The 24,288-nt window shown below is 38.2% G+C and overlaps 1 protein-coding gene across 17 annotated transcripts in view; it reads left to right on the top strand.

Moving 5' to 3' along the window:
• SNAP91 (synaptosome associated protein 91) overlaps positions 1-24,288 on the top strand; it is a 63,463-nt gene that overhangs the window by 18,808 nt on the left and 20,367 nt on the right. For 15 of the 17 annotated variants that reach the window (XM_068183944.1, XM_068183943.1, XM_068183941.1 and 12 more), the window contains exons 3-15: positions 447-589; positions 1,623-1,698; positions 3,421-3,523; positions 5,095-5,188; positions 6,346-6,457; positions 7,813-7,919; positions 9,124-9,165; positions 12,262-12,332; positions 13,709-13,736; positions 15,498-15,607; positions 16,276-16,403; positions 20,314-20,328; positions 20,471-20,641. In XM_068183944.1, the coding sequence (XP_068040045.1) occupies positions 447-589; positions 1,623-1,698; positions 3,421-3,523; positions 5,095-5,188; positions 6,346-6,457; positions 7,813-7,919; positions 9,124-9,165; positions 12,262-12,332; positions 13,709-13,736; positions 15,498-15,607; positions 16,276-16,403; positions 20,314-20,328; positions 20,471-20,641 (1,200 nt within the window). The remainder of the gene's footprint in view (positions 1-446; positions 590-1,622; positions 1,699-3,420; positions 3,524-5,094; positions 5,189-6,345; positions 6,458-7,812; positions 7,920-9,123; positions 9,166-12,261; positions 12,333-13,708; positions 13,737-15,497; positions 15,608-16,275; positions 16,404-20,313; positions 20,329-20,470; positions 20,642-24,288) is intronic. The other 2 variants (XM_068183945.1, XM_068183946.1) reach the window with 1 other exon arrangement.

Genomic DNA, 24,288 nt, shown 5'->3' with positions numbered 1-24,288 from the left:
TGCTGATGTGACTGGGTTCAGTGTGCTTGACATGTTACCTGTAATTGAAGAATTCAGAATTAGTACCTCTAATCCAGAAGTAATGAACTGAGACAATTAACTTAAAAACCTGCAAGCAGTAAAGTCATGTGATGTTGTGCATTCTAACTTCAACTGGGATAAAGATGGAGAAATGTTTGGTCATAGCTCAGGACAGAATTGTTGGAAAACTGTTGTTGGATGACAGAGTTAGACCACTGTTGCTGTCAGCATGTACTAATATAATTTCTGTTTGGGTTTTTTGTTGCTGTTTTTGTTTCTATTTTTTTTAAATGTAGAATGTAAGCACTGAACTTCTTGTTTCTCACAACCATGGCCAGCAGCCTGGTGGTCTGAGAACTTGTCCATGCTGCAAACTTTTTATCATACTTGTAGAACCTAACACCTTCCTTTTGTCTCTCCTACAGACTTGATCCAAGCAACTAATGAAACAAACGTGAATATCCCTCAGATGGCTGATACGCTTTTTGAGCGAGCAACAAATAGTAGCTGGGTGGTCGTATTCAAAGCCTTAGTCACCACACATCATCTAATGGTCCATGGCAATGAGGTAAGTGTGAACAGCTCTCTCAAGGCTGCGTTGGTACTGAACACTCTCCAAGCCAAAAGTGTTAGTTGTGCAGAGGCATCTTGTCTCAACCAGATTGGACCTGAGAACAAAGGTCAAGAATGATTCTTGATGAACAGAAAACTAACTGTTAACAACAGAGTTCGACTGTTTTTCTGTCTCTCTATTTACAAAACTGTAACATAAGACCAAAATGCAGCCTGTGCCAGGATGCTGACAATTTATGCACTGAATCTGAAAACAGCTACACAGGATTAAATACTACCTGGGATTTTTTGACTGAGGTCAAAGTTGGTGTTCTAGCACATGTATACTGCCATCCAAATAGTTGCCTTCTCTGCATGGGTGTTAAAATCTTCCTAGAGCTGTAAATTTAGCTTGCTAGCCTTTTAGATCAAGTTATCCTTATCCTTGCTTTTTATTGACCTGTATAGACAGGTGTGTCTGCTTCAAAAGAGACAGCACATTTAAAGAACTTCAGTATGACTGTGAAACAATTCCTCCCTGGCTGTATATAAAGTGTTTTCATGCAATGAACTTCTCACAGTGTAAATTCTTACTCCTCTTTTTCCATTCCACGTTTCGGTCAATGCTCTCATCTGATTTCTCTAACTGTTTCAGGCTGTTAGTCCCTGTATTTGATGAGGCGCTTTGCTTGTTATTAAAACAGGCCCTCAGCTTGGCTGAAACTGAGGGCTGCTGGATTGAGAAGCCTGGGACTAGCCTGGATATGTGCCTCCCTCAAATCCCTCAAATGAAACTTTTTTTTTTTGGCTCCTTTTGCAATATATTTTGTGTTTTGCACATAATCTTTTTTTATATATATACCATAGAATACTTACTGTGGATTCTGACTAAAAGTAGTTAATCTGAATGCACAAAATGTTTTGGGGAAGGTATTGCAGGCTAAGACAAAAATCAGTGGTTTCATGTTGTATGCTGAAAGTAATCTCTGCTAAACGGTACAAAGCCTTCAGATACAGTTTGTGATAACAAAAATTACTTTGTGTTGCAGAGATTTATTCAGTACCTGGCATCTAGAAACACATTGTTCAATCTCAGCAATTTTCTGGACAAAAGTGGATCTCATGGTAAGCCAATTTATGTATATAATCTTAACAAGATTTTAAATAAGATACTATTGTTAATTTGTTCCTTAATTCATAAGATATAAATAAGATAAAAATGCACTACTGAAACCTTTTTATAAGTACTTAATAAATACAGGAGCACAAATGAACTGCTGAACAACGTCAGAACAATATTTCTTATTTCCTGCAATATTTTTACTCAAAAGGTGAAACTGTACAAATCCTTTAAGTGCTGGTTGAAATCTGGGCTGGGTCAGCTATCTCCTTAACTCTTATGGATGTTAAAAGTTGAAATGGATAACTTTCCATTTGTTTTTTTGGGTTTTACTCAGTCTTAAATAGTAATTTGGTTGCTTGGGGACACTGTGCTTTTTAGGCATTATCTATAATTTCTTAATGGTAGGTCTGTTGGCACCAAAAGAACTGGTTGGTTTTGATTTGATTTGAGTAACGAATTTAGAAAGTCTAGGCAGAAATTAAAGAATTTTTTCCTCTGAATCTTACAAAGCCTGCATTTCTGCTTTTCCCTGTGGAATTATTAGAGAATTTTCCTATGCCCTCAATTAATGGAGGAAAAGCTTTTTTCATGATAGCTCTACCAGAAAAGAGGGAAAATATAAAATATAATTCTTCCGTTGTCACAGAGAATTTGTAAATTGTATGCAGACTAGAGACTTGCTACAATAATGGGCAAATTCAAAGCAATGCCACATTATTTCATGTCTTGTTGTAGATGTGTGACACCAAAAAACTTTAGCATCTTTTAGATGTGGTAACAGAAGGAGCAAAGCTAAACAAATACTAAGAATGTGTTAATTCTGTTAAATTCATGCATTTTTCTTCACTACTTTTTTTAAACTTAGATTGTAATTTCATAGATAATGCACAGTGTATCATAGATAATGAAGCATCAGGTTTGGTAGTGTTGTGCTTGAGTTGGCAGGAATACTTTAGGATGAGAGATATTAAGGGAAAATACAGTCAATTACTAAATTGAGGGGGGTGGATTTTTAGAAAGGTAGAAAAAAGGGACCTGAATTGAAGAGGAGGATGAGTTGCCTTCTGCACACATTTCTGTGGCTTAGAGGAAGAAACTTTAGAGGATAGACTGTAATGCTAACTGCTCAGGTGTCATAGTCTTGAAAGTCACTGAAGTTTGAGGCGTCTTGTACAGTATTAAATGTGCCTTGAGTATTTCTGGTGGAACAGTTCAAGGAAGGCAGTAATCTCTGTGGATGTCATCATGATTTCTTTGTTCTGGTAAACCAAGTCAGGGGAATTTTGGAGGTCAGAGTGGCTAACATATATGAAACATCAAGAGTGTTTAAGTCAAACTTGAACTATGTCCTGGAAATCATGTACCAATTCAGTAAAAACTTTTTGTTAAATTAGTATTTTCCCCTGTTAAATGAGGGGTAACTTTTTGGCCACCAAGTAATATTACCCCATAACTATGTGAGGCCTCTAGCAGGTTTCCCCTGGAACCATGCCACTGGTGCATTGTATGAATCTCTTGGAAACAGAGAGCACCGGTAAATTGTTTTGATGTACCACTACTGATTTTTCTTCAGAAGCTGGAAGATATCTTGAGATGCCTGTTCTGTATGGGAAATTGCACAGTGTATTAGAAATCACATAATCTTGGGGTCTGATGCCTATGTGTTACTGTTTACTAAAGAACATCTGAAAATTAAATGCAAAATGTGAAACTGTTTTTTGCAGGTTATGACATGTCCACCTTTATAAGGCGTTATAGTAGATACTTGAATGAAAAAGCATTTTCCTACAGACAAATGGCATTTGACTTTGCAAGAGTGAAGAAAGGGTAAGCAAAGTTTAGATATGTAAATTAATAAGGTTGTCTGACCCGTGAAATTCTTATTTGTGGCATTAGACACAAATACTGTAGTTTATCAGTAACTTTGTTACATGCTTTGTGTAGCTGCAATGAAAAACCTGATTTTTAAAGTACTTGTAATTGGTTAAAAATTGCCCAAAGAGGAGAGGAAAGACTCTACTTACTGGATAGTAAGACAAATATTGAAGACCAAAGTAAGGTGCCTTGTGAAACTGGGAGCTTTTAGTGCTAGGTTTAAATCTTACCCTAATTAAACTTTGCTGCATGAGACTCTGCTTAGGATTTGGAGAAGGAAACACTCTGAAACTATGTTTAGGATGTTTCATTATTCTCCAGACACTTCCCCTAAGAAAGATGGCTGATTGCAAACAAAGCCTGAAGTGAATGCCTGAAGTTCTTAGCAGGCAACAGAGCAAACAGTTATAAACTGAACAGAATAAGGTTGTAAACTGCTGGCTTTATTTCCCACAAGAACTGTGTTAAAAAAAAAGTTGACCCAGCACAGAGTAGTGTGTTGGTATTTACGAGGACATTTTTCTGGTCTCTGACTCCTCTAACTGGGACTTTAAGGGCACTAGATACTCTCTTGAAGCACAGTTGACACAGCAAGTGGCTTAAAACCCACTGAAGATGCAGCTTGATGGGGTGCATACTAAAGATGCTCCTGCTAATAATGAATTGCATACAAGATCCTTCTGACAGTTCTGGTGTGTTCTGACCTGTTAATGCAGGCATCACTACCAGGCTGTTCTCTCCTTCTTCTCAAACAGCCAAGAAATCTAGAGTTTACCATGGCAGTTTTGCTGTGTAGCTGGAAGCCATTCCCTTAGTGGCGACCATACAAGTTCACTCTTGAGCACTTGATGTTAAATAAAGTTAAGTTTGGGCTGCTGGGGATCCTACTGGTCCTGCCTTGCTCTAAATTCCTGGAAAGGCTTTCTATGCCTGTTATTTCTGGTTCTCAGGACAAGGTGCTGCCTCAGAATATAGCATAAAATAAATAAGAATAGTGGTATGCATTTCCTGTCTGCAGCCAGAACAGGACGATACATAATGATGGTTGTGCAAGTTTGTCATAATCAGAGATAAAAATGACCATGCTTGATGACTACTATAAGACTATGGATGATACTTAAGGAATGCTACACATCCATGGATATGTCAGCAATGAGCTGTCATTAGTTATTCATAACAAACTTTGTGAACAAAGTATATCAGTTCTCTAAGTACTTCTGTGGCAGTATTTCTAGTTAGTCATTTAAGCTCCCAGTGTCATCTTTCCATAATGAGATCAATTTCTTGCATTCATCACTCTAACACAAAACCTTTCCTCATTTGCTGTCAGGAAGGGTGGCTGGATAAAGGATTTTTCTTACCAGCTCTCACGATGACATGAAAAGCAGGAGAATCAGACTGTGGTTTTGAAATGGTTTGAAATGAGTTATAGGTGCTTCAAGCAAAAATTTTAGACAACAGATCAGTTTGGGAGAAGGGAGAGAGGAAATAGCATGGCTTCTAATCTGTATTCCCTCTTGCAGAGCTGAAGGTGTAATGAGAACAATGGCTCCTGAAAAGCTGTTGAAGAGTATGCCAATATTACAGGAACAAATTGATGCACTACTTGAATTTGATGTATGTATTGAAGCTAACACACTATTAACACTGGGCAGTGACTTATAAATGATGCATTATAATGAACACCTTTCACCTTGTAGGTAATGCTTTACTCATCATTCCTTAGTGAGGGCCAAAAAATCCTCTTTTCAGTGTCCCACTGATGTATCGTGACCAAGGATGGCCCTTGCCCATATACATGAAAAGTAAAGATTGCACTTTCGGTTTTGTAGAGAGAGAACTTGGAGTGTTATTTTCTGCATCAGTGAGGGGGAAGAAATGGGCAAAGCAAGGAGACTGAAAACTATTTTTTGTCTCTTGGCAACCAACTTCTTTTGGGGGGGAGGAAAAACCCCATTAAAATACCACATGTATATTGTTTGGCTTCCTCAGAATTGTCATCTGGTTTTCAGCTGTGAACTAAATTGGCTAATGTTTAATCTAGATTGTTCTTAGAAATAAGTGTGTACAACATATTTATCATGTTATGAATGCTGGTGGGATTGTTTATCTGACCTAAGGATGAAAACAGGAATCAGTTATTGTAGAAGTCACAATGTAACATTTCAAAGAGGTTTTTGAAGGAATTTGTTCTGTTTTTGGTGGGCAGCAAGATACACTTTGAGGAAGAAGGCAGAGCCCACTACAGCTCTCAGAGGAAAGGCTTTGAAGTACATGTCTCATTGTGCTTTCCATTCCTTAAATGGCATAGGAATTGTGATAAAAGAGGCGATATTTTTAAGAAAGACCTTTTAATAAATAACCACATATTTTCTTCCCAAGTTAATGTGAGAAAGGATCTTGACATCATTAGTCCAAATACATTATCTCATAGATTATTAAGTTTTTGTTGAACTCTGCTGTAATCTGACATCTTTTGTCCATTTCATTAAAACTGTAAACAGCATCTCTGACTTCATCTTCTTCATGATAAGTGAAGGAGACAAGGCAAAGATGTTTACTGTTGAAGTGGATACTCCCCCACTATAGTGGATTGTTTTGGAGTGGTGGAGAAAACAATCCTTGATCTGCGAACCAGAACTTTTGTTCAGTGTCTTAGCATGAAAACTTCAGTGCTCAATTCTGTCTATAGCAACACCAAATACCAGGTGTAAGCCAAAATGTTTGATTGCATTTGACACTTGTTTTGTAAATAACTGATATTTTATTTGTAGGTTCATCCAAATGAACTGACAAATGGTGTCATAAATGCTGCATTCATGCTTCTGTTTAAAGATCTCATCAAACTTTTTGCTTGCTACAATGATGGGGTTATTAACTTACTAGGTAAGTAACCTGGCTTTTATTTCACATACCATACATGAGTGAAGAATCAGTTTCAGATCTGCTTCAGATTTTTTTATTTAACTTTCATTAAAGCTACATTTTTCTTGACTCTTCTAGTCTGAAATGAGAAAAAAATTTAAGCTGTACCCTCTTACATTAGTGTTTATCTGAGGCTGGATCATCACGTGTCCTTAAAAGTGTGTAGATAGATACTTTAAAGACAGTGACCATCTCTGTGCTTAAAGAAATGCACAGTGCTGTGTGAGTATGAGTAATATGTCCTGCAAAGTTAGAAGCTTTTGCATTTTTAAGATGCCCACATTCTTCTGTTATATATCACAGAATCAATTAGATTTGAAAAGACCTCTGAGATTGGTGAGTCCAGCCTGTGGCTGTACACCACGTTATCACACAGACCATGGCACTGAGTGCCACATCCAGTTTCTCCTTAAACACCTCCAGGGATGGTGATTCCACCACCTCCCTGGGCAGCCCATTCCTATGTGTCATCACCCTTGTGTGAAGAAATTCCTCCTAATGTCCAACCTAAGCCTTCCTGGCACAGCTTATGACTGTGTCTTCTTGCTGGATGCCTGGGAGAAGAGATCAACCCTCAGCTGGCTGTAAGCTCCCTTCAGGTAGTTGTAGAGAGTGATAATGTTTTGTGATAGCCTTGTATGAACTAATACACTCCTGAATGACATCCCTGATCTGCCTGAAAGCATGACTGCCAAAACTGGATCCCCTCCACAACCCTACCTACCATTAGCCCACAAAGTGTAAAGGAGGCTGTGAGCATGTTCTGAAGCTCAGGCAGCCTGGTGTGATCACCAGCATGACACAATGGGTTAGGCATAAAAATTCGGTTGTAATTTCACTGCCTACTGCTACTTAAAGTGTACGTTTGGGTTGAAATATGTGGCAGCTGTGTTTAATAATGGATATAAATGGACTTTGGAGACTACTTAAGTGAAAAAAATACAGTTCTTTGGAGTGAAGACAGTTTGGAGAAGACATATATTAGTATGTGTTCAGGTATCCTTAATTATTTTGAACTTTAAGTTGGGTAGCTACTTCACCTGCTTACTTTTCAGTCTTTAAAAAAGTGGTTGACATCACATGCAATGCTGTGGCTAGCTGAGGTTCAATTTTATGGTCTATGTAATTCTTCAACAGCTCAGCAAGTCCAACTTCCAAGCTATACTAGGCAAGAGATGCCACTAGATTAATGTCCGAGTAGTAAATGTTAATGTAGTTTCATATTCTTGACACGTGATTTGTGTGAAAACAAGACTTGCTGATATAAGACCTAATGTAAGACATCTTAACTGAAATTTACCACATTATTTCTTTAGAGAAATTTTTTGAAATGAAAAAGGGACAATGTAAAGATGCTCTTGAAATCTACAAACGATTTCTAACTCGAATGACCAGAGTATCAGAGTTTCTTAAAGTTGCAGAGGTAAGTGGCTTTCGGTCTTCTGGATGCCAGCACTTAAGTATTTTGTGATTATTTTTTTTGGTTTTGTTTGTTTAGCACCAATGTAAAATATTAATTGCACTTGTTAAGCATCTGTCTCAACGGATCTTGGATACATTGGATCCATCCAAGTGGATCTGGATCTTGGATCTGCTTCTTCAGGTCTTGTAGTTACGCCTGCTTAGGACTTCCACATGTCTCTATGGTGCAGCCAAACTCAACTTTCCTGGTTAAATTAACAGATGACATAACTTGAAACGTTCCAATATTTTTGAGAAATGCTGTGGTAAGGGCATGCTTCTACGGCAGGGCTCAGCATTAGAGGAAGATACAGCAATTGGGAATAGAAGCATGCAGATTTTTTAAGTCTGTTTTTTTTTAGTCTTTGCAGCCAGCATTAAGTTAACTGTAATGTGAGATTTCCCCGGTTTTGCTCCTTGTTATCATCCTCTTATGTGGATAATAGGAATATTACATGGTTAATTAACTCCTTTGCTGGATTCTCATTTGTGGTAGTTGGCTCTTTGGCACAGGGTGCACATTTTCCATGTTTCATGCTTCATTATAATGGACAGTAGTAATGAGCTGCATAAAAAGTTTGTTTCTTTGCTAATTCACTTATCTATGGAGAGACCTGATAGACTCCTTAATGGCTTGTAATGTCAGATATGAATATTGAACTTGAGGGAGTAAAGTACTGTAGAGACACAGGTCAGCTTTTTGGACAGGGGTTATAGTGACTCTACTTCAGGATTACAGGGTGCAGTGGAGTTTGCTATTTTTCTGCAAAAGCTGAACTAGCAGTCACTCTGAAGAACCACAGTGTGAAGCAACAGGGCTATTAATAGAAGATTGCAGACTTAGACCTTAATTTGCTGTCCTCTGACACAAGAGTATATGACCAGTGTATTTCAGTGTAGAGTATGAGGTCCGTATGTGTGAAATCAAGCTCCATTTTCTTATCCTTTGATTTTAAATGGATATTTAATTTGGGGGGGAGGGGGGAGAACCTGCTGCAGGTTGTTGAAGGTAGCTACTGGAAAGATGGACATGATCCTTCTAACTTTGTGGTATTTTTCTAAAGACAGGGTGCATTATAGCTTGAAGAGCAGGTCTACTCAAAATTAATGCCTGCTGCAGTGGAATAATGCACTTAGATTTTACCTTTACTCTTTTATCTCCACAGCAAGTTGGAATTGACAAAGGTGATATCCCTGATCTTACACAGGTAAGCTTCTCTTGTAGTCTTTTTGCATTTATGTAATAAATAAAAGTTCTGCAATTAGGAAAGCACATCAGAAATGCAAATGTTGGTAAAGTCATACCACCTAACATGCTGTAGCTGCTGGCCCATTTTAAGTGTCACTTGCAAATTGGCCTGGGTGCCCACCTTTGTGTTTAATGTGAAGAGGAAGAGATCCATGCTGAAGAGTTCACCTGTGGCAGTTTTGATGCCAGTAAAATTGGAACAGAAGAGCAACCCAAACTACTTAGCAGCTGCAAACCCCAACTGTTCACATAGTTTTTGTTCATGCAGTTTGTGATAGCCTCTTGAAGGCCTGGTTTAAATCAACATTAGAATAGCGTCTGTCTCAGTGAAATGCCACTTAAAAATTCTGAAAGTGAGACATCACGAGAAGGTGGAGATTATTAATCTTTGTGGATTTCAGATACAATGGGGCTAAAAAGTCTGGCCACTCTTTCAGCAGCCAAAAGAAGCATGTGCAATATCAGACCTACACTTGAAATAGCTGACCCAGTATTTTCTCCTAACTCTGTACCTCAGGGGCTCTTTTTTAACAAAGTGCAGTCAGTGATGAACTAAGTCTTTAAACCAGGAGAAATCACCTGGAACCCAGTTAATGAAATATACTTTATTTTTTCCGTGGCACTTCTATCTGCTTCTGCTTGTGTTGCACCAGCCTGTTTTGCATCATCAGTCAGTGCTGCGCTTACTCAGCAGCACCTTAGTTACAGCTACCTTCCACCCCATGAGCCAGTACTTTAAAAAAGAACAGTTCTTTTGGATAGAAGGGGGTCTAAAATGACAATCTCATCCAACTTCCTGATCACTTCAGTCTCTGCTCAGGTAGTCCCTCACAGCTGTATTCTCCCAAAGGCTGCTTGGGACTCACTTGCTAAGATTAGCCTGAGACATGCTGTATAGCCTACGTGTAAGACCTCAACAGTGTATTTCAGAGAGAAATAAATAAAAGGTGAATAATCAAATGGAATTTCAGCTACCAATACTACAATTCTATGTAGTATCAATGGTACCCCTAAATTCCTATAGCAAGCCATGGCAACAGTGGTAGTATTGTGCAAGAGGTTTGTTGTGTTGACATTCCATGTGTACATACTCTGTAAAGCTAGACAAGTGGTCCCAATAGTGTAATTCAAGCTGATAGTTGTCATCTTTGTACTTTATAGTTTGGCTGCAAAATTTTGGAGGCTGAGAAGGCATCTTAGTAGCTAAAAATCTTGGCTCATTTTTATTTACTAGCATTTCCTAAAGTATGACAGTTTTGCCCCTAGTAGCTGTTGGGCAACCCACATCTAAGGTTCCAGCATGATGCTGACCGATAGATTATCTGATGTTAAAGCAGTATCTAGAAGAAATTAAGCAATGTTCAGTGTTGCAAATTGGGTACCAGATAGTATTTCCTTTCCAAATTGTTGCATCTGTTTAGAAATTTTCTGGAGCTTCTTCTCTGAGTTCTGCTTGATAGATAAGTTTTATATTACCTTGTTGGTTTTTAAGAAACCTTTGACTAATATATTGGAAAGCTATCTAAAATGTCTAGAGGTAACTGGTAACAGTAAATCATGCAATCTTTTTTCAAAATCTTTTTTGTTTTTAAACATAGTTTTTACTTACGTATTGAAGTCTCACAATGTGTATCTTACAATATAATCTTTTTGAATACGTAAAAGTCTGAATCTCTCTGTTTTTTTTAGTTTGTTTTACCTTTCTTCTTTTGCTTCCTACTGGAGAATTCTTATAGCTAGGTCACTTGTGTTTAACCAATTCTTATTATGCCCAAATGAATTGAAAGTTAATAAATATGCCTGTAAAAGCAGCAAGGTCAAGACATCTCTTCATTGCTTATATATGTAGGACATATTTAAACTCAATCTGTCTTTTAAGATTATTTTGAGCATTTTAAATTTCTGGATGCATTAAGTTAGTTGGTTTAATGATGAAATCAATATACAGGCACTGCAAGTACACAGCTATGAATTGGTACTCACAGGTGCTATGCATCTTGAAATATCTGATTCAGCCAGGTGGCTGGTTTTTCAGTATAGGAGCAGAGGATTGGCTGTTTCCAAGCATCACAAACTGACTTGTTTGATAATTATGACTGCCCTGAAATTAAAGATGTTATTTATGAAAAACGTCAGAGGTATTGCTGTCAGGAATTGTGGTTGATCTGAAAGAGACTGGTAAAGAGAATTAATTCCCTGTTTAGAGACTGATGAACTTTTAACCCTGATAAAATTACTATATGCTACTGTGTCTCTCAAGGATTTCTTCCCTGCTTGTTGGTCTAGGAGTCTACTTATCCAGACTCTATTTTTATACTGGAATAGCTAAGCCCAGTGTGCATTTAAAACTACTTTTTCTATCTGCCATTGTAACAGCAAGTGCCTGTGGGTATTGGCTGCTGACCACAAAAAGGTTACTTAAAATAAAACCTAAGATCAAGGATGCCTGAAAAAGACTAGTCTTTTATAGATGTCTAAAATAGAAATATTTCTGCACTTCAAGCTAGCTGCACAGTAACCTCTGCCAGGATACCATTTTGAGAACAGCTATAAGGTTTTGTGATGTTGGGAGTCTTGAACCAAAGGTAGCTCCTTCTAGGGGCATTGGAAAGGACTTTATTTTATTTAGGCTGTAAATGCTTCCTAACCCTCTGGTCATGAAAGAGGTGTTAAGGGATCTGACTACAAGCAAAACTGAGAGTGTGACCTTGAACCCTTGAATCTTAAAATCAACCCTGTGGATGCCTGTGCTGTTGTCAATGTTTAACACTGATTTAAAGCATGATGAGCAGCACATCCTGGATTTAGGCTTCAGGTGCTGCGTAGTGGAGGGAAACATTTTCTCTCTGCAAATTTGGATGCAGTAATGTATTTTTAAAAACTGGCTTTGCCTGAATACTTCTAGCATGGAAATCCACTGTTTCCACACTGATGTAAATAAAGTAACTGCATGAACATGCACATCGTGGACTTCAGGGAAGTTGGTGCTGGACTTCAAATTGTGGTTAGATCGCTGCAATACATTGAGGTGTGTATCTTTGTCTTCACTTTCAAGGCTCCCAGCAGTCTCATGGAGACCCTTGAGCAACATCTAAACTCACTGGAAGGAAAAAAACCTGGCAACAAGTAGGTGTCTATGTTGTACCATGTATCTAGGCATAATAGAGACAGTGTGAGATTAGGTGATGTTTAGGTTTGCCTCCCCCAACCTCCTTTTGTCACTTAGCTAGAAAATAAGACAAGGCTTTTCCTTTCCTTTACAAAGTCATCTTAGTGGCAACCTTTTCTTTAATTAATGGTGGTGGGGGAAACACAGAATGACTAGACGCTTTCCAAAATGAACTAAAATTTCTTGAGGAAAACTAGAAGGAGCTGGGGGTTTGCTTGCTGCTAAGACTTTTATCATCAAAATCTATTTCTTTTCTAATGGTTTTGCATCTTCATACTAGATACTTGCCATGGCTAAGTCTAGGAAGGATTAAGCTAAACCTCTGTTTTCTCTTTTACTGTTGCTATCCTTGCAATTTAGTGAAGGGTAAGTACATACCTTTACACATCACTTACTTGCAGGCATGATTTTATGTATTTTTAAAAGATTTTCTTGAACATTTAGATATTTTTTTGAACACTTAGATATTTTCTTTCAGTTAAGCTAAACTATTTGCTTTTATATATAGTAATTAAGTTATTTTTTTGTCATTTCTGTGATTAGATCTGTAATTCTTCTAATCTGTTCTACAGCTCATAGGATTTACCCAATTCAAGTCACTTATGGGATGGATGCTAGTTCAATACTTATGCAGCTTTATCTTCAACTCCTCCTTTCATCTCTTAGATCAAAGCAGTTCTAAAAATATGTAGCAGTATTTTCATACCTCATAAGAAAAGCAAACAAATGCACTGACGTGCATTTTAAGTTATGATTAAGGCTCTGTCAGTTACTGTTAGTGCGATTTTTGTGCATGTGGGAGAACTTTCAGCTTGAACTTTCCAACTCACTGTTTTCATGCTTTTAAATGTAGTTATTTTCAAGTAATACTGACTTTGTTTAAAAGAAAGTAGACTTTGAAAATTTGCTGACACATCCTCAGAAGACTTATGTTAGATAACTGCTTCAGTATTGGTGGTGTTCTGCTGCTGTTGCATGGTTTTCTAATATGGTGACATCTTGCCCCAGTAACTCTTTCCTGCTGGGTCCTGTAGGCCCCAAAGTGAGATATTTGCATGCATCTCTGCATTTTCTCCATTTAGTAGAGCTTATTGAAAAGGCAGAATAATCCTGTGATGCCAGTTAGCATGACAGATTTATTTAAGATTTGAAGTAAAATTTGCATTCCTTGTCTAAAGTGGCACATGGAAGTTTGAGAAATGTAGAGGGCATGTATTTGAAGAGATCTTCAGAAAGCTTTCATGTTTAGGTTTTGGTCCTTTTGTGGGAGTTTTGATGACCAGAAACATAGTTTCAAAGCTTTACTTATCTGAAACCCCCCTTTTTTTTCTAGATCTGGGGCTCCTTCTCCTCTGAGCAAGGTAAATACTGCCAGTTGCTGTACTAGATAATTCTTGTTCAGGTGATACGGTTTAGAACATTGTAAGGAGTTAAATTTCTATCTCTTAATCTACTTTTTAGACTTTGCCACCTAATTGACAAAATTTGATCTTTTAATGGCTTTATAAATAGTGGCCCCATAAGATCATGTCACCGTTCTGAAGGGCTGCAGTCTTGTGCCAGTCAGGATGCTAAGGGAACTTCACCTGGATGTGATGATTGCTCCTTGTGAAAGCATAAAAGATGCACATATTTTTATCTTTTTATCTCAACTTCTTTTTTTTTTTTTTTTTTTTTTTTTTTTTTTTTTGACTTCACCTTAATTCTCATGTCACCAAGAAACTTGCTCCAGGGTATTTCTCCTCCAAATCCTTCAACCCCTTCACTCCCTCTGCAGCTTTTTAGGAGGAAGTTTTGACTCTTTTAAAACCATGTTCATGTGAAAAGCCAGAAAGAAAGGAAGAAAACTTTCATTCAATATGTCTAGTTTCAGAAATGACCTTCATTAGTGAGACTGCTGACCTTAATTTAAAGCATGAGTTGCCAGTGAAAATGCCTTGGTTTGAGTGTCAGATAAACTAATGAGCTTTATGGTGTTAGTAATAGTAGCTCCTGGTATCCCTGGAGCATTGCCAGGTGCCATAGCTGTGTCTCATAATGAGTGTTGTAGAGGAAAAACTCAATAAAGTCTTCTGAATCTAATGCAGGGAGTTCAATGCTTGATTCTAGAGAAAGCTCTTAAATTTCTTCCTGAAAAGCCCTTTACTAAAAAAATCACAACAAAACCAAACAAAACCAACAAAATTTAACCCCCACAGCTCTGCTGTTTAATATGAGAGCAGTTGGTAAGAGCTACATGATGGCTCAGAAAGTGTTCTTACAGCTTTAACCACATCTTCCTTGGTGCACATGAGGGATTGGGACCATTGTAGTCTCAAACCTTACTAAAGCGTTGAGGAGAGTCCAGAAAGCTTACACCCATCTGCTAGAGTTATGATAATGGGATGGCAGTGGAACTCAGGAGAAAATATCTTCAAATTTGCCATTCTTTTTCCTTCTTGGAAGTGGTCAGAATGGCAAACAGTACTAAAATTAGGACTTGTTTTCAGTTGTTAGGTAAAGGATCTCTAGCATGTGAGATGCTATGCCAAAGCTTACAGTATCTTTTAGAATTAAATTGACACTCTACAAGGTAACTTGAGTCTTCAAGTTCACAGAGGAGTTGCAATATACTCTCCTGGGTGTCTGTCCTTGCCATACTTGAAGTATCTTTATCCAGAATTGGAGCAGCTAATGAAGCAAAGTCATAGGATGAGCTGTCTTTTGTATCTTCCCAAGGACTTAACCCTGAGTGCTGTTGATGGCTCTTTCCACTCTCTTCTGAAGGTTTACAAACACACCTTTAACTAGTTTCTAACCATTTCTCTTCTCTCACTATTTCTGTGGTTAGTGTACTGAGGTGTTGTTGTGGACAAACAACTATTTCATTCCATAGACAAAATGAAGAGTCTGACAGTTATAGAAACAACTCCTTTAGAATAAACCTTGTAGAAACTTTTTTCCTTCTTTGAAGTCATCTGAAAACTTAGTCCAGTCTTCCTTAAATTATTTCAGAGGAGAAAACAGCTCACAATAAAAGGACATTATGTCAAAATTGGGTTCTTAAAGCATGTGTATCTGTGCATGAGCTGGTTGGGCAGAAATGCTGGTATATTGAATGTATATTTAAAATGTTTCTCCAGTCTTCTCCAGCCACAACTGTCACATCTCCTAGTTCTACTCCAGCAAAAACTATTGATACATCTCCTCCAGTTGATCTTTTTGCAACTTCATCTACAGCTGCTCCAGTCAGGTAAGTTAAAAAGTGTATTTATGTTACTGAGCTTGATGTAGGTACTACAGTCATTTGTTTGCTCTAGATGAACAAGATCTGGTCTCCTAAGTAAATAACTGACTGGTTTAAACCATAGAAATTCTGCCAGTTCTCTTCTACTTAAAGCCAGTTCATTGCCTGGAAATGGAGGGTTCTTGCTTTCTGACATGGCATGATGAAATATGGAAGTAGAATGGTGCTGGTTTCAGTCGCAACAGTTATTTTCTCTGTTTTCAGGCACCACCTGGAATTTTTCATTTTCTGTTTTGGGTGTTGTGGTGGGTTTCTTTTGGTTTGCTTAGTTGGGTTAGGGGTTTTTTTGGGGGGTTTTTTTGGTTTTGGTTTTTTTTTTTTTTTTTTTTTTTTTGCTTATTTGGGGTTTTTAAAAAGAATTTTAAGTTTCATAGATCTGTTGTAATGCAATTATCAGGAACTGGAAGTAAGTTAAGGTTCCCATCCTGGGTTATAGCATATTCTTGGGTGCTTACTAGAGGTGCCACCGCTCTAATCCTAAAGCCTGAAAAAAAAGTCTCTATGTCATCCAAACTAAGGTTGATTCCTTAATCCAGTCATGACGTTTAAAAAAAAATATATTGAAATGGACAAATTCCTCCAATATTTAATGTCTCTCTTCCTTTTCTTGGCAGCTCTTCCAAGCCATCCAGTGATCTTTTGGATCTTCAGCCAGATTTTGCTGGTACTGGGCAGGCAGCTCCAGCACCTGCTCCTGCGGGCGCTGCTGCTGCTGCTGCTGCTGGAGGCACTTCATGGGGAGGTAGAGAAACCTCACTGTCAGCATCCCTTCTTGCAGTCTCCATCTTCTTGCCTGCCTGAACTGAAATCAGCCTCTTTCTCTGCTAGCACAAGATGTTCCCAACTCACTCCCAGGCTTCTGCTGACCTGACAGTCAGGCATCCCTCTGCAGCACAAGGCTGCTTCTTCTTTCTAGGGATATGCATAATAGTATAAGCTGCTTATAAGGGCCTGACTGCAAAGCTGAGGGAGCCAGGATTATGTGACTAAAAGTGAGCAGGAAGGGGATGGATGAAGGTGAGCAGGTGGGGTAGGCAGTTCAGAAGAACCAGAACCGCTTGTGTGTTTATTGGCAAGGTGGGGGCAGAAACCAGCTCTTCTGTTCATGGAGCAAAGCCCACAGATCAATAGGAGGAGAAACAAAAATAGCTTTTAAAACAAAAATGCATGTAAAGCAAATGGTGGCAACTTAGTTCTGTTGCAAGTGTGATTACCTCTGACAAGCCTTAACATATTTTAATAAAGTGTCTTCTGTGTGTGTTTAGAATATCAATATAGAAATAGAAGTAGAGGGCTAACTGCTTTCAAAAATGAATAACTAACCAGCTCTCTGAAGTCTGACCCTGTTGTTCCAGGCAGCAATAGCAGCTGGTGAGATGGAGGACCGCAGTAAATATAGGCAGTGCTCACTCTTGTTCTGTTAAAACAAGGAATTAGGCCAGTAAATGTGATTTAATTTATACAGTTGTAAACCGATTGTGGTGTAATCTTAAGGGATCCTGTGTGGCAGCTTAATAAACTCATCAGCCTGCTCCCAGCAGGAATGCAACACTGAGTCATGCTGACTCTGCTATTAGTGCTCATACTGGCTACTGGTGGCTTCTGCAGTCCCTATTTCTGTTCTTAGTTGTAGTTCATTAAAGATGACATTGTACTTCAGCCACTTCATTAAGAGAGGATAGCTAGAGCTGTCATGTAGACACTGTATTGCATATTCCAGTTTAATCTGTTGAATTAATTTTTTTTTTGTCCCTGCAAATGTCAATTTTATTAACAGAAAGATAATCTTACCCAGACAGCAAGACCAGAGAGTCATCTATTCTAGGATGCCTGGGACTAATTATTCTGCAGTATTTTGACTGTGTCCTATTTGTCTTACTTTGTCATTGCCAAGCACTGAAATACAAGCTTTGAGATGTTTGAAAGAGCATGAAAGAGCTAACTTTTTTAAACAGTTGCTCATTCCTGCAATAATAGAAATACAAATAAATAGCCAGTAATATTCAGTAATATTGTAAAGTATTGATTTGCATAGAAAGTAAAAGCTAATTTGTTTTTGTTGGTGGGTTTTTTTTGTTTGTTTGTTTTTGTTTTTGGACAAAACACACATAGTTTGGAACTTAGGTGTTTTTATTCTTCTGAATTACTAAAAACTTTAAAATTGACTAGTAATGCCCTTAGTCTTACTCCAGGACAGAAAAGGACAGCTAATTATTTTCCTATGGCCAGAGTTGTTACTACCCTAATTAAGTATACTTCAGTCTTATCTTTCAGAATAGCATTTTGGTAACTTAGTAAGCTTCAGCTTTGTCTGCTTTACTGCTGGCAGCAGTCCAGGTATGATGACCTGACACTGCACTGGAATCTTGCTTTTTGTTATTGCTGTTTTTTGTTTTGCTTTGGGTTTGTTGGGATTTTTTGTTTTGTTTTGTTTTGTTTTGTTTTGTTTGAACTCTCTGGCAGAATAAAAAAATTTCACCTGGAGGGTAGGGCAGAGCTGAGGCAGATCCCTGATGTGAGCTAGTGAACTCTCCATTCCTGGGGATTTTTCAAGACCTGACTAGTCTGAGCCATGACTGACCTGATCTGGTGTTGGGAGCACTGTTGTTCTGAGCAGATAGGTGGACAAAATGACCTTCATTCCAACCAGGACTTTTGGGAGGCTGTGTAGCCATGCCTCCCTGCTACTTGAGCTGCTTATTCTTCTGGGCTACAGCAAGTTAATGTGGGAACTCATGAGAAAGTAGTACTAGAGGGAGGCAGCTGGAAGAAATGCTGTGGTTCAGAATAGCCAGGAAAATGTGAATATCAAATACTTCATGTTGCAGCATCCATACACATCAACAATAAACAGTCCTGCTTTTCTCAGTCTCGCTGTCAGTGTAGATTCTATGTATTTTGGCATATGCTGTATATTCAGTATATTTGGATTATATTTGGGGTTATGTACAGTACACTGTGTGTTTTGTTGTATACCTACTGTATTTCTGAATACACAATATGTCATCTACCAAATGAACTCTAACTTATGAAAATATACACTTCTGTGGTATCAGAAAACCATCAAGATAGGATAATATGGTGCCTTGCAGCATACTGCAAGGAGAATAGACAGCCATTTAGCAGGTAGAGTAGACTATAGTATTACAAAACATTCAGTAGGTCAAAGTCTGGATCTTTGTGAGGTTTTACTCTTGGATATAGAAGCAAACTGACTTGAATTTCTGCTCTGAACTACCTTACAGTGTGCCTTAGAATATGGATTTGCTAACAGTATTGTTACTTTAATATTACTGTACAAAAAACCACTGTTTTAAATCATTCCCATATTAAGACTAAGCGTAGATTGTTGTGCTGGATAATTGTAATTTCACTGCATTGAGTTCTATAACATAATAACAAAAAGGCATTGAAGACTAAGCTAATAGAACTAAAAAGTTTGCCAACAGTTGTTTATTTCAAGTCTAGCTGTGAGATATTCACCTGGTGTGCAGTAATGGGATATACCAGAGTGCTGCATTTTTAATGAACTGTTCTGTTCTTTCAGAATGGTATTTTGGCTTAGTTCAGCTTGTGCCATCAGTCTCAAGTAGAGCTTGCTTAAGGAATCAATTATGAAAATTGTGAACAACCTAAATGTAGGTTTTTGCTGCCTTTTTTACAAGTGTTGTAAAATAAAGACAAATTTGTGAAGGCATTCTGCGCCTGCTCAAATAATTTTGCTTCTGAATGCTGACCCACAGGAGACCATCAGGACTCTGCTTGCTGTTCAGTGTGGATGAATGAAATGAAATGAAATGAAATGAACCCATGATCCTGTTATGGGTAAAAAGAATCTAGGAGCAGCACTGAGACACTGGTTACTAAATAGGGAGCTGCTGAGCTCAGACTATCCTAACTACAGAATAAAAATTTAATAGGACCAACTCATTAGTTTTTACATATTTTTATATCTTGTAGTTGATTTTTATGCAGGCAAAACATAACTCTGTGTTTGAGCTCAATCTGACTGATCTTAGAGGACATCAATTTGTAGGAAAGTCTGTCATTAAAGATGCTTCATTGGCTTTCAGAAACAGTTGACTAAGGAGCCAAACTTGGAGCAGAGCCAGTCTGCTAATGCTTATGCTGTCAACATTCATACTTCTAGTCGCAAGTGTTAACAGAGTTAGTTGTTCCTGCAAAGCATGTTTGCTCTATCATAAATGCAGAAAAGGCTTTTGAAGAGGAGCTGCTCTATTGATTTATTTATTTATTTTGCACTTGACAGTTGTCCCAAGTCCAAGAACCACCACCTGTTTGTCTCTCAGAATGTATCTGGGGACTAGGGATGCCATGTTTCATACCCTGAAGTAACAACACTATTTGCAAGCTGCTCACTGCTAAAGTACCCTTGCTTTTAGTGCCTGTACTGTGAAGGGTTCTAGGGATGTACTGGTTCTGCTTTGAAGAGTTATTAAACAGAATGAGCTTTGTCATTTCTGAATAACTTTCTGAATGTTAGAAAAGCAAGTGTAGAAATTATGTTTGTAGACATAACCTAGGCATGTGATTTAGAATGAACATTTGGCTAATGAACATCTTCAGTCTGTCAGTTCTACTAATTACTCTGTTTTTTTTATTCTGCTGTCATTTTAATGGACAATCACTAGACCTCTTGGGAGAGGGTGAGTAGTATTTTTGATTCCTAAGACCTCTATATGTTAAGACTCCTCACTAAAAGCTCCAGCTTTCTGGAGCTGAGCGATTGTGGTCTTTGCCTTTCCTCTTACCTTTCCTGTTTGATCTTCATTACATGGTTGCCTATAGATAATCTGGCTGCACTTTCCGGTGTTACCTCTGAGCCACAGATTTCAGATCCATTTGCCCCAGAGCCTACTGCAGCTACTGCTCCAGCTACTGATACTACAACTACTACGGCTGCTGCCACTACAGCTACCACTGTCCCTGCTGCCACTGCTGAAGTAGATCTCTTTGGAGGTTAGTTTGGTTGCTGTAGTGCTCTACACCAGTTCGTGATGCAGTCGAAGCAATACTGAGCTCAGCTGTCTAATAAGGCCTCTAGTTTCACCAGCTGCATATATATGGAAAAATATATGGAAAACTTAAAGATGTATGTAAACCTTAAGACTGAATACCCTTATGATTGAACAGCTAAGAACAGTAATTCTCAGGTGCACATGGGCGTAAGCAGGAATTGTTTCCACATTATTCAAAAACTATGCCCTCTACTACAATTTCTGAGAAAAGCAGCTGTGCTTTTGTAGTTGAAGAGGATGGATGTGGCAGCGTCCTCCCCTTTGTTACGTGTCACACTTGTGCTGTGTTGTGTTTCTTTTGGGTATTTCCTGCAAATAGAATATGGAGCCAGCTGAAATTACTGTATTTCAGCAATCTTGAATCTGGGTTTTATTTCACAAGTATTTACAGTAAATTGAAAGGGTGATGAACTTGGACTAAATGCCAACTATGCAAACAATAATATGTAAAGGAAGAAAAGGAAAAATATTCTTAGAGTTTAGTCGTGCTCATTCAGTTTCTCATGTTATCTGCTATCCACTTGAGTAAGAATACATTTCCCGCTGTATGTTGTCAGTTTTCTTGGTACTCCTGTGAAGCAGGAGGCTTCCCAACAGCATGCCAGAAAGTACATTTTTTTGAACAATATACCAGCTAAGTAATGGAGAAACCTTCTCATTTACAATCTATGTGTAAGATCACCTGGCCACTGTGTTTTTCTAGTCTTCTCTTCTCTCATGCATACTTCCAGCATGACAGGGGATGTCAGGAATAAATAATAACTTATTTGCTATCAAGACTGAATTCCAGTATCTTCTCTGTGAGGTCTGTTTATCTATCACTTCTACTGACAGGAGTGCCAGAGAAGTCTCATACATAAGCAGTTTGACTACAAAGGTGTTTCCTTAAGACTGAAAGTTCCCGGTTAGAAGGTTTTTTTAGGACTGGCTTCAACAGACAAACCCAAAATATGATCCTGTAAAGTGCTGGAAAGCTGTAAGAAAGGAATGCTGCTGCTACTTGCTGCTTACCCCTCCTTTTACAAAGATTGGTAATAGTCCAGATGTCACAAGATCAGCCAGTTGAGAAGCATCTTCAAAATTGTCATGGGCAAGGTTCTGGATGCCACTAGGAGCGAGAGCGAGTCTGATGTTGGTTGCTATCTGCCTGTTGCAGAAGCCAGGGCCTGTGCTCATTAATAACCCTGCAGATGCATTGAGTGTGAAACTTACGGTATGTAAGCACTGAGGTCGAGCCAGTCTTGGATACAACACCTTCAAATTGCATTATTCATTTATTAACTTGGTAATTTAGTAATTAATTAATTTAGTAATAGGTATATGACTTTTTGAAAAAATGAAAGAATAGTTAAACTGATAGAAATCACTGTAAACTTGAAGCAGGATTAGAAAAACAACTACCTGTGCTTATCCTTCCAGTACTGCAGCAACAAGATGCAATTGTTTTTTCCTACTTTTCCACTACTCTGTGCCTGGAAAAACAGCTACTGCCAAATCATGTGCCTGTTTCCAGGCTTGTCAGGCAGAGATTAGGATGTGTTTAGTTTCTAGAGATTTAGGTGATCATTAGATAACTTAGTGACATATGTTAAGAAGTGGAGCTTCACCCTTCAGTGTGGAAAGAATTTCACTTTTGCGGTATGTGGACTTCTGTGACTTGATCTCTTCCTTTAAAGAGAATCTATTTTGTCACTCGAATGCAATAAATCTCCAGCAGATTATATATTAGATGCATACTGATTTTTTCTTCCTGGAACGCTTCAGAATGAAGCACAGTTCTATTATTTGTGATAGCAGAAAACCTCTAGTTCTCAATAAGAAAAATCTCCAAACACACTCAGCAGTAAAGATACTTCTGCAGTGCCTTCAAGACACCCAGTGGACAGACCCTTTTAAGATCTGAGTCTGTATTGGACTTCCATCTCTAAGCTCATGGTTTGAGGTTTTTTTTTTTTTCTTTTTTTTTTTTTTTCTTTTTTTCCTGAAGGCTATGGTGTAAGTATATTCTAGCATCACATGCTAACATTTCTTGTTACCTTAAGACTGTGTCCAGTGCTAGAAGAGGTCATTTTTGGGCAGACACTGCTAGTCTCTAGTGTTTGTGATGCTATACATGCTTATACTTAATCCTATTGAGTAGGGTATTTCACCTTTGAGGTCTATTGGAGATAGAGTCTTCAAGGCCACCTTAACTTCTTGCAGCTTGCCAGGGCTTTGTTGCTTCACATGATTTCTTGTGGTCAGGCGTAGGTACAGGAGCAGTGATCTTAGGAGAAAGAATGTAAAGAGTCTTCAAGGAGTGTCTGTGTAGACATAGAAGCTGAAAGCTGCAGGGAAAAAGTAGCCAAGCTGAAGGAAGAAGCAGTAGAAGAGGCTTTGGAATAACTGTTGACTGCACTGTATGGCTGATGCTTCAGCTGATAGGAGTCTGCATGCTGCCTAGGACTGGGCTTTGTCTTTGAGAGATAAGCTCTGCATTATGTGTTCATTGCTAATATGGTATTGGGAAGCAGATGAGACATGCAGGATTGATCCAGCATAGCTTTTTTTAAAGAACTCCATCTGATTAAGAGGCAAACTTTCAGTGACCTGGGCCAACTTGAGGAACTCCTAATCGTGTTTTAAAGATAAACAAGAGGAAGCTATTTTCAGAGTGCAGCTGGAATCATTCCTGTGAAAGAGAAATGCAAAGGTAGAAGAAAGGCAAAATACCTTGATATGCCACTCAGTAATAGAATTTGGGCACGGTATTTTTGGACATGTGCACTGTGCACTTGCATTGTGCACATATGTTGTGGGATTACTCTGTAATCAGTGCAAGTAAAAAGTCAGGGCAGACACTGTGCGAATATCAGTTATTAGGCATTAAGGTGACTTGAATTGTAAGTAGGCAGAACTGTGGTCTTCCTGTAAAGAAACTAAAAGGCAAAGTGGTAAAGACTTTTGGCAGTTAAGGGCTAATGAATGTGCCTTATGCTGGTACATGCTGGTATACCAAGCTAGCACTTAGTTAATAAATACCAAACAAAAAACAAACACTTTGCATAATTATTATTATTATTTCCTAGCTCTGAGCATAATGAAATATTTATTTATAACTCAGGTCAGGTGTTCTATGTCAAAAAAGTAATGAAGGGTGACTGAAGAGGGAAAAACTCTCAAAACAGTTTCTTGTGTACACTTCAGTTCTAGAATTTTTCCTCCATTTGTGACTTCCACAGGATTGTTTCACATGTTTCATAATACATTAATGATTCTAAGTCAGCTGTATCATTTGTGTGAGTAAACTTGCCATATATTGATGCCATGGCATCAAATAAAGCCTGAATTTATGAGGTAAGAGATCACTCTGCAGGAACACTTATTTTGCTGCAGACAAGATCTATTGAAGCACTACTTCAGTGTTTAACAAATTTGAAAGCCTCTTGTTTGCACGTTATTTCAGTAAGAACTATATTTATGAATTCAAGTGTAATGCAGTGCATAATACATACCTGTCACTCCTGGTAGATGTTCCATGCAGTGTGAGCTTGCAAAGGTTTCAGCAACATCTTGTTAAGTTTTCAGGATGTCAGGAAAATCAAGTGA

The sequence above is a fragment of the Anomalospiza imberbis genome, chromosome 3 (assembly GCF_031753505.1).
Source record: "Anomalospiza imberbis isolate Cuckoo-Finch-1a 21T00152 chromosome 3, ASM3175350v1, whole genome shotgun sequence".
Classification (NCBI taxonomy): domain Eukaryota; kingdom Metazoa; phylum Chordata; class Aves; order Passeriformes; family Viduidae; genus Anomalospiza; species Anomalospiza imberbis.
The sequence above is the reverse complement of the archived record's forward strand: the minus strand, read 5'-3'. Positions and strand labels throughout refer to the sequence as shown.